The 10,123-nt window shown below is 45.0% G+C and overlaps 1 protein-coding gene across 10 annotated transcripts in view; it reads right to left on the bottom strand.

Annotated features, from left to right (window-relative positions):
• The window catches only part of COPS7B (COP9 signalosome subunit 7B), a 28,128-nt gene that overhangs the window by 15,117 nt on the left and 2,888 nt on the right, over nucleotides 1–10,123 (bottom strand). For 5 of the 10 annotated variants that reach the window (XM_009183308.4, XM_021924124.2, XM_021924126.2 and 2 more), the window contains 3 exons: nucleotides 5,972–6,149; nucleotides 3,275–3,350; nucleotides 738–826 (listed from right to left, as the gene is read on the bottom strand). In XM_009183308.4, the coding sequence (XP_009181572.1) occupies nucleotides 738–826; nucleotides 3,275–3,350; nucleotides 5,972–6,133 (327 nt within the window). In that variant the 5' untranslated portion in view covers nucleotides 6,134–6,149. Of the gene's footprint in view, nucleotides 1–737; nucleotides 827–3,274; nucleotides 3,351–5,971; nucleotides 6,150–8,152; nucleotides 9,648–10,123 lie in introns of those variants that run through there. The other 5 variants (XM_009183315.4, XM_021924127.2, XM_021924125.2 and 2 more) reach the window with 4 other exon arrangements.

Below are 10,123 nucleotides of genomic sequence, written 5' to 3'. Positions count from 1 at the left end.
AAAATCAGCTGGGCATGGTGGCAGGTGCCTGTAATTCCAGCTACTCGGGAGGCTGAGGCAGGAGAATTGCTTGACCCTGGGAGGTGTAGGCTGCAGTAAGCCCAGGTTGCACCACTGCCCTCCAGCACGGGTGACAGAGCAACACACTGTCTCAAAAAAAAAAAAAAAAAAAATTTAGCTGGGCAGGGTGGCCCATGCCTGTAATCCCAGCTACTTGGGGCTGAGTAGGGGGAATTGCTCATACCTGGGAGGCAGAGGTTGCAGTGAGCTGAGATCACGCCACTGCATTCCAGCCTGGGTGACAGAGTGAGACTCCATCTCAAAAAAAAAAAAAAAATTCTAGCTAGTCCAATATAGCAAGTTTTTCCTCCAGGATGGGCAGTTCACTGTGCACTGAGCAAGAGATAAAGTTATTAACTTGCCTTGAGATGCCTTGCTATTTGAAAAATGTATATCTTTACCAGCAGTCTCCCCTTAATATGGCAAAATGCTCATGCCACATGCAGCACCACAGCATGCCAGGACTGAGACCTGCTGAGTCAATCACTGCTGGGCATACTTTTCCTGTATGGAATGGAGAGTACTTGTCTACACTATTTTATCTTTTCCTCTGTTGAGCAAATCTTAGGCATTTATGATGTGACTCTCCTATGTGCAGCTGGGACTTCCCTCATTGATGCCAATGAGACAGCTGACTTGGGATAAGGAGGAAGACAAGCGAGGGCTCAGGACCGTACCTTCATTCTTGATGCCAAGCTCACGATGGTAAGATGTTTCAGCTTGTTCTGCTGAGCTGTGCTCAGTTCTGGCAGGCTCTCCTTGTTGGCTGCTCAGTCCCACCCACCACAAAAATCAAGACACAAAATAAAATTAGGATTTCTTTTATGGAATAAGCTCAACAACTCCCCAAACCAAATCTACTACTGAATCACTATCATGACTTTGCACTTATTCATTTGGCAAATATTTCTGTCTTCTTTGGAAGACTATGTACTTCCAAAGAAGAAAAGACTCAGTTTCTACAAACACAGAGTTTAGTCTCCTAAAAAGCAAACAAGCAAAATGATGTGGCAATTATCTTAATGGAGTACTATTTGTGCCCCTTGTGACATTCAGCTAAGTTAAACATATCTTCATCGAGCATCTGTTGTGTGCATACTCTGTCCTGAGAAGAAGCAAGGATGAATAAGATGGGCTTTGCCAGTGTTGCTGCATGGCACAGCTCCAGGGCCACCAACCACCTAGAGGTGTGCAACTTCATGGCCCTGGACTTGTCCTCGGTCTTACAACCAGATGTTTCAATAGCTACAAATGCAAAGCAGAACTACCAGAAGAAAGGTACAAGCTACCAGAAGAAAGGAGAGGGAGGAGGTAGGGGTAAGAGAAAGAGATGAAAGGGGAGGGGGAGAGAGAAAGAGAACAGTATCATTTGGGAGGTACGGGAGATAGAATTCATGGACAAGATGGAGTTTGAGTTGAGCCTCGAGGAAGAGACAAAATTTCAATAGTAACCATAAATGATAGTAACAGCAAGGGCAGCAGCTGCAGCAGCTAACATAAATAGCAAGCTTTACATCTTATGGATCACATAGGTCCACACATACATACACACATCCAGTTCATCTTAACAACCACCCCACAAAATTCCAAGTGTCCTCAATTACTTAACCATAATTCTGGATTCCAACAAACTAAATCCAAACTGATTTTTTTTTCCTTAAGCATGGTGCTGAAATTCACCTGGTGAGAATTTTGGACCTGAACGGAGACAGGCTTTTTATCCCACTTGTTTCCACATTCCTCTGAAAATGTTACATAAAAAGGCATGCGCATATTACCTTTTTAAAGTCCCAAAAATTCTAAATTCTGAAACATGTAGCTTCGAGGAACATAGGTAAGGAATAACGGACTTATATTGTTACTCCCATTTTACAGACGAGGAAATTGAGCTGCATAAGGTTACTTAATTTGTCAACGAACACACAACTAGAAGTGGAGCCAGGCTGGCTACACGCAGTCTGGTAACAGAGTCTGCAATGCTGCCTCTTTAGTAAGCGAGGACAGAAAAACAGAACACACTCCCTGGAACAAAGGGAAGGTCAGAAAAAAATGTGGTGTACCAGGAAGTGGCAAACTGTCCAGTCTGAGAGCCGCACAAAGTAGAAGTGACCAGGGAGAAAGAAGAAGTCAGGGATATCGTAGAGAAGACCCTGAGTATCAGGCTACTGTCATACCATTAAAAAAGGGTAGGAAAGCCAGAAAAAAATGGTTTGGGTAGAAGGTAAGTTACTGTTTGGACACACAAATACCTCATCCTAATATTTAAGATTCTAATTTAAAATGACTCAAATGCCCTACAACAGAAAATGGGCTAAGTAGACTATGAAATATTAGGTTGTGAAATATTAAAAATATTACAAAGACTTAAAATATGGATAAATGTCTATAAGTGGGAAACAAGCAAGACATAAAACTATATACACAGTTATACCTATGTAATACAAAACACAAACTTAAGGGGCACAAAAAAGTCCAGCATCCAAAGTCTGATGGAAATACAACTATGAGTGACATTTATTTATTTGTTTGTTTGACAGAGTCTTGCTCTGTTGCCCAAGCTGGAGTACAGCGGTGCGACTCAGCTTACCACAATCTCTGTCTCTCAGGTTCAAGTAATTCTGCTGCCTCAGCCTCCAGAGTGGCTGGGATTACAGGTGCCCACCACCACACCCAGCTAATTTTTGTATTTTTAGTAGAGACAGGGTTTCACCATGTTGGCCAGGCTGGTGTCAAACTCCTCACCTCAAGTGATCTGCCTGCCTCGGCCTCCCAAAAGCGCTGGGACTACAGGCATGAGCCACCGCGTCCAGCCTATGAGTGACTTTTTAAAAATCTATTTTCCAAATTTTCTTCAATATGCTGGTATTATTTTGATAATATTTAAAATGTTGAAATATTCTACAGGTGGGTATTCTGACACTTCATGGCACTCCAAGAGCCCTACAAACACCAGTCCTCAAGAATCTCGTCTGGAAAATAAACAAGGGCTACATTTGTGGATGAGCACACACAGTCCCCATTTTACCCACTAGAATATAAAAGGTGAGAAGGAAAATTCCCTTTGTGAGGTCACCTACCAGGCACAGCAAAATGGGAGGCAGCCAGGTCAAGAAGTCTCCGCACTACCCCATGCTTTATATCTCAAACCTTGATGGTCTTCCAAACTGAGCAACATAATTAAGACAAGTCTTTTGAAGGATCTTCACCAACTCACCTATGTAATCTGGGTATGTCCCATAGGCAAACAGGTTCAACAACTGCAAATAAGCAGCATTAGCTCCTTCCGCAAGCTGAGGAGGGAAAAAAAAGTTCACCACAGACCAAACTGTCTACCAATCACGGTAGTGTTCAAACAGAGGACGGGTGAGCATGTGTCAAAGATGCCATGGCTGTTTATTCTGTACTATTTGATTACTTGGCCCCTGGGGTCTCTCTTCCAACTCTGATTCTTTGGGAAAAAATTAACAAGATTATTAAAGCCCCAAATTTAATATCTCTCCCTCAGGAATGTTTTACTTTCTACACAGCATGCCCAAGGAACTGCTTTTCTCTCTCACACACATACAAAGCATTAAGCATTGGAAGGAGTTCAAATCTTCTCAAGATTCTGTTTGCATTAAAACAAAGACTGCAGCAGCCATATCTACATACTAGCTTGGTAGGTATGGCATGAGCCACCACCAATCCAAAGTGAACAAAGCTCAGGGTTGCTTCCAAGTTTCAGGACTACATGTGGACTATGAACCCTGGGAGAGACCAGCACATCACAGGGCATGACAGAAAGCCAGGCTGGGACAGAAAACCAGTGTATCAGTCTGCTCCAAATCAAAATGTTCATTAAAATTACTTACTCTTCACTGATGCTGATGGCAAAAAGCCATGTGTAGAAGAAAAACGAAAGAGCCACTGTTCTGCCTGTAACTTCTCTGCTGTCAATTACGTTAACTGGTGAGTTTTTTGTTTTTTTTTTTAAATCACAAACGTGCTCCTGTTACCCTTCCAACTTACCAAGCCCAGTAAACTCTAAACAGGAATCGCGGTACTACTCAATTTTAGCCTTTAAAAAAATAAAGGTTCCAAGAAATGCATCTATAATTTCAGATCACTGAAAGGCAACCAGCTTATTCTCAGCTCACATAAGGAAAAACGCAATGTATGGAGAGATAAAGGCGGTCTGCCAAGCACCCTATGGAGAACTCCAGCATCCTAATACCTCAGGCTACTTTCTCAGGTTACCACAAACCTCCTGAAGTCCCTGAATCAGAAGGGGAAGAAACCTGGTAAAGACCATCCAATCTAGCCCCCACTTTTCAGACACATAATTAACAAAACTAGCCGGAAAAGAGTATTTTCTCCAGAGCAGATACTCCAACACTTCTCCCCCTGGCCTAAATCAATAAAGCCTTTCTGGCTTTACTTTCCAACCATCTCCTCTTAGCCAATCTTCCACAGTTACAAAACAACTACTTGGCATATTCATGCAGGCTTTTCATGAACCTGAAGGAACATATTACCCTTTGGTCATCTCTTGTGTTGAAAAACGAACCCAGTTCTCTCAAATTTTCTTCATAAAACTCATTTTCCACTTCTGGCAAATTAAATTTTTATTGAAAACCTACTGTGTGTCAGGCTATGTATTCAGCTCTAAAGAAACAATGTTGAGCACTACAGACCTCCTCACAGAGATTACAGTTTGGCAAGCAAGCCTGACATTAAATAAAAATTTACAATGAAAAAGTAAAAGTGGCTCTTCTCATCTCTGACCATCACAGGTAGAGGAGTCATAAGTGGGCACCTGAAATGGCTGCGCTGTGGGGAACTGCTGCAGTTTCCCCATCAAGAGGAACAGGCGGACACACAGCTCCGAATCCAACAACCTGAAGGCCGGCAACTCCTTTTGTTAAAACTGACTGTGGATGTGGCGCCAACAGCAAAGGTGTTGTAGTGGTCATGAAGGTGATAAACTGCCTAACAAAAGCAAACCACCTCCTATATGCAAATTGCCACCACCAAGAACTGCAGGGCCACTCTCAACAGCATCCGGCACATGCTTCACAAGAGGTACCACCACCCAGATCGGTGCGTGGCAGCCTTCCACAGAGCCAGCACCAGCCTGCAAAGCCAGAAGCCTGTGAGGATGAAGAGGAAGGGGACCTGCCCCACCGATCCACCAAAAGCTCCTGAGTATGACCCTCCACCCTACAAAGCAATAAAGATGCTCACAGACTTTTCTCAAGTAAGTGAATATAAACAAATAAAAATGTTCAAAGTGGGAAGTAGAGGTGGAGAACTATAGATTGCTTTACATCTCTTTGTTCCTTCTGTTCAATGGATCTTCTCATTTTTGAGGCACAATGACCAAAACTGGATACCCAAGGTTTTAATAACAAGCAAGCAAACACGTAAAATGAACTACGTCCTAGCTTTTCATGTCATATCTAACACATTTAGCATAGCACTGTCCTTTTCCACAAGAAAAATACACTCCTATTCATGTCCATTTTATGTTCAATAGCAGTAAGTTTCTGCTGTGTGTCCCTGACCAATCCTCCTTATCAATAATGCACTGGAGGTTTCTGGTCCCTAAGAATGCCTGAATCTACCCCTATTAAACATCAGCCCATGCTTATAGCACTTTTCTAATTTATCAGGATCAACTTGACTTTTTTACTATCTTTTAGATTATTATTAGCAACAATCTAATTTTACCCAAGTTGAGATAAAAATACTGGATAAAAGGACCCAAGGATATCCTCTCAATCTCTTCCTCTGCCCCACCAATTCCCATCCCTCTCTCAATAGGGTACCTCACAGGTTCACAATACTTCAGCATTGAAATTCTTTAGAAACCTGGAGAATTACAGAGAGTCTCAGAACAAAGACAGAGAAATTGTTTGAAAACCGTTCTTACCTCCTGCACGTTGGCCAGCTCCAGAAGTTCTCCAAAGACATACACTCCAGGAGCCTCTAAGACCTGGCTTATGAGAGCAGTGAGGGCTGAGCCACTGGTACCTTTGGCTAATAAAATAAACTGCTCCAGGAGGTTACTTGAGGGTTTCTGTTCCCCTGCCATTCTCTGGCCTTGAAATCTGTCCAAAAGAAAATTGTGTCATTCTTCCTTCTCCTTTGCAAAGTCTATGCCTATTTAGTGCCGAATCAAACACCAGAATACTTTAATTTTATAGTGTTGATAAAGAAAAACCAGGCCAGGTGCAATGGCTCATGCCTGTAATTCCAGCACTTTGGGCGGCTGAGGCGGGTGGATCACCTGAGGTGAGGAGTTCGAGACCAACATGGCCAACATGGCAAAACCCCATCTCTACTAAAAATACAAAAATTAGCCAGGCTGGTGGCAGATGCCTGTAGTCCCAGTTACCCGGGAGGCTGCGGCACAAGAATTGCTTGAACCCAGGAGGTGGAGGTTGCAGTGAGCCAAGATCGCGCCACTGCACTCCAGACTGGGCAATAGAGCGAGACTGTCTTTAAAAAAAAAAAAAAAAAAAACAGTTCCTGAGTCCAGATGCAATTACCACCTTGGGAGATGGGTGGAGTTCAACCTGGAGTTAAAAGGATCTTTTACTAAATTCTGGTGTTTGAAACACACTCTGTAAAAGTCATTTCACTTCCACCTGCCCCTCCTCCAGAGGCAACACCTTCTAAGTCCTTAAACCTGACCAGGAGCTAAAGAAAAACACAGGAGTTTCTCAGCAGCTGTTTTATATCCACCTCGTTTACACATTCTGGTTAAGAAATAAAGGATACTGCCTACACCCAGAGGCACCAGATGTAAGCAAAAGCAATCAGTTACAGCTCCCACTGTGTCATCAGAATCCCATCTACAGCCAGAGAGATAAGGAAAACAAAAAACCAAACAAGAAAGATGTCTCATTTAATCAAGTCAGGTAAGCACAGGTAGAGGGAGACATCATTTTGAAAGAAAAACAGCGACATACTCAAACTAAGAACATGCACGCTGTGTAAGACCATGGGGGAAAATCCCTGTATTCGGCCTCTTCCTGATACGACATTTTAACCAAACGTAATTTCAGAATGTGTAAAAAAAACTCAAGAAAACAACAAAAAGATTTGGGAAAACAGTGAAAATATTCTATAAGCGCTCCGAAGACATTAAGTACAGGAGGGTCCCTCAACTGTGTAATCTAATTACAAGCTGAGTGTACAGGAGTTCCAGGTAAGATTTCTCCTCTAAGAATGATACATATTACAGCAGCGTGACAAAATGAACGAAAGACGGTATAGTAGAGTGGAGCAAAGAACAATTCGAAGAATAGTTTGGTGAAAGAGAAACTAAGTTTTGTGTTGGCAGGCACACATAATAGTTAACCTTCCACAGTATTACAGAAACAAGCATGTCGCCTCACTCAGGGTTACCTAAGAAGGTCCGGTCAGACACAGAAAAAAAAAGTGACGTGCTGGGGAACAACGGGTTTTGAGGAGGGAAGGGAAAGGGAAAAGAGAAGAGGAGAGGATATGAGGCAGAAGGGAAGGAATAGGGAAGAAAGGAGGTCGGTGATGGTCAAGAGAGGAGGAGCGAAAAGGTCCTTCCAGGAGGACCCGTGTGAAGAGACAGATAGGGATCTCTGCCAAGAGACTGAATGTTAGGAGGTGGGGGTGGAGAGCGGGTAGGGAAATGGAGAGAAACTTGTCCCTTCAAAAGATCTCGGCTTAAGGAGCAAAGCCTGTGGGCGCAGAGAATGTAAAGAGATGGAGACAGTCGCTTTCTTCTGGAGTGGGAGGGCCAGAGGCTAGGCACAGAGCGAAGATAAATTCCCGTCAGGGGAGGGCGCTATTTGGATGGACCGTAGTGGGGCAAACGGGCAGCCTTTGGGGATTGGAAAGCGAAGACAGCCACAGCACTGATGCTGAGGGTCGCAAGCTGCAGCAGACCTCACCGCGGGCGGTATGCTCCAAGCAGGGCCGCAGGCGTGGAGTGAGCCGCGGGGCGCGCTCCCCAAGGCGGGGGCGGGGCGGGCACGGCCGCGGGCTTCCTTGGCTGCCGGCACTAAGCCGGATCGTCTGGCCGAGCCTGGAGCGCCGGCCCCGCTCGGCCCACCCTCTTGCTAGCTCATACCTGTCCGAGCCACCTCTCGGTCCTCTTAGTCGCTGGCTCGGCCTGCCGGCGCCTGCCCGCAGGTTGTCAAGCGTCCATGATCACCCCGGCGTCCGGCGCTTTTCTGCCTCCGCCGACCCGTCGCCCGTGCAGCTCCCCCGGAAGCCTCCCACCGCTGCACTCGCGTTCCGCCCACACAAGGTTCCACCCGCCGCGTTTACTCCCTTAGACCTCCGGTGGGGAAGTGGGGGTGAGGGGGCGGAGAAGAGGCTGCAGCCCGGGAACCAGGCGTGGACGGGGTGGCTAGGCGCCCGAGGAGACGAATGCGGCCTAGTCGGTACTGCAGCCCAACCGTCGCCATCGCCCTCCCGGGCCCCAAATCCTCCCCTTAGGCTGCGTTTTGTCTCTCAGGAGCTCCCCATGGTTACTGCGCTACCCCTGGGCACGGAGATACATTAAGTCTACTAACTACCACTTATTGAGCGTTTTTCCATGTGCCAGGTGCAGTACATGCATTATCTCGTTGAATTCTCATAACTATGGCTTGTATTATTGTTCCCATTTTTCAGGTGAATTAACTATGTCCTAAAGTCAGAAAGTGACAAAGCTTGCTTTGGAACCCAGGCTATTTGAGGCCGAAGACCATGTTCTTTACCTCTATTCAGAAAATGTTTTAAAATAAGCAAGAGATGGGTTAAGCCAACAAGGTTCTATGACCAAAATGTCATTGATAGCGTTGCATCTGGTGCTTACCAACTCCCCGGGGAAGATGGCTAAGAAATGCCACATCATTGAACACTTAAACTGATTCCTGTATACATTACAGTCTTTCAGGTCTTGAAAATGAGAGAGAAAAACAGCCCTATTTGCCTGTCGTGCATTAGAATGCAGAAATTAGGACAAAAGCAAAGGAGCCTAGCACCAACTAATTCATTCATTTATTCAAAAACATTTCTTTAGCACCTATTATGTCCTGGAAAGTTATATGAAGATAAAACGAAGTTCTTCCCCTCAAAAGCTCCAATGTGTTAAATGCTATGAGGAAGATATGACAACACTTTGGAAGCACAGAAGACAAGAGGTTGGGGAAGAAAAAACAGGCAAAAAGGGGAGTAGTGCCCATTGTCACAGAGGTTTGCACTGTGCAGCATATACTGATGTCAAAAAGAAACCCAGAGTGGTTTGACCCCAGGGTTTTCAAGAGTGAGAAATGAGGGGTACAGAGCTGGAGTCAGATCATCAAGGGTCTTGGAATCCACATGCCAGGTACTGGGGAACTACTTAGGCTTTTTAAGCTAAGAAGAGGTATGAATAATTAATTGCCTTTTTAGAGTGATCATGCTAGGTGCTTTAGGAATGGATTGGATGTGGAGAGAATTGGAGGCAGGGAAAACCTCCAGTGAGGGGACCGATTTATTCTAGATAAGACATTGTGAGATCTCGAACAAACGTAGTGGCAATTGCTGGGCGCGGTGGCTCACGCCTGTAATCCCAGCACTTTGGGAGGCCAAGGCGGGCAGATCACCTGAGGTCAGGAGTTCGAGACCAGTCTGGCCAACATGGCGAAACTCCGTCTCTACTAAAAATACAAAAATTAGCCGGGCATGGTGATGCACTACTAATCTCAGCTACTCTGGAGGCTGAGGCATGATAATTGCTTGAACGCAGGAGGCAGAGGTTGCAGTGAGCCGAAATTGTGCCACTGCACTCCAGCCTGGGTGACAGATTGAGACTCCATCTCAAAAAGACAAACCAAAACAAAGGGAGTAGCAATTGGGGTTGAAAAAGAAGGGACACTGTTGGAGACATTTAGACTGTAGAATTTATAAGACTTGGTAACCAGCTGAATATAAGGAGAGGGAGGGAGCATAACACCCAGGATTCTGTCCTGGGAGACCAGAGCTGTCTGGAACTGGTGTTAAGTGAACAGGGCTATGGACGAGGAGGGACAAATACGGGATTGAGAGGAAGACAACAGAGTTTAGTTTGACT

The sequence above is a fragment of the Papio anubis genome, chromosome 10, assembly GCF_008728515.1.
Source record: "Papio anubis isolate 15944 chromosome 10, Panubis1.0, whole genome shotgun sequence".
NCBI lineage: Eukaryota > Metazoa > Chordata > Mammalia > Primates > Cercopithecidae > Papio > Papio anubis.
Note: the sequence above shows the minus strand (reverse complement) of the source record. Positions and strands in the feature narration are given on the sequence as shown.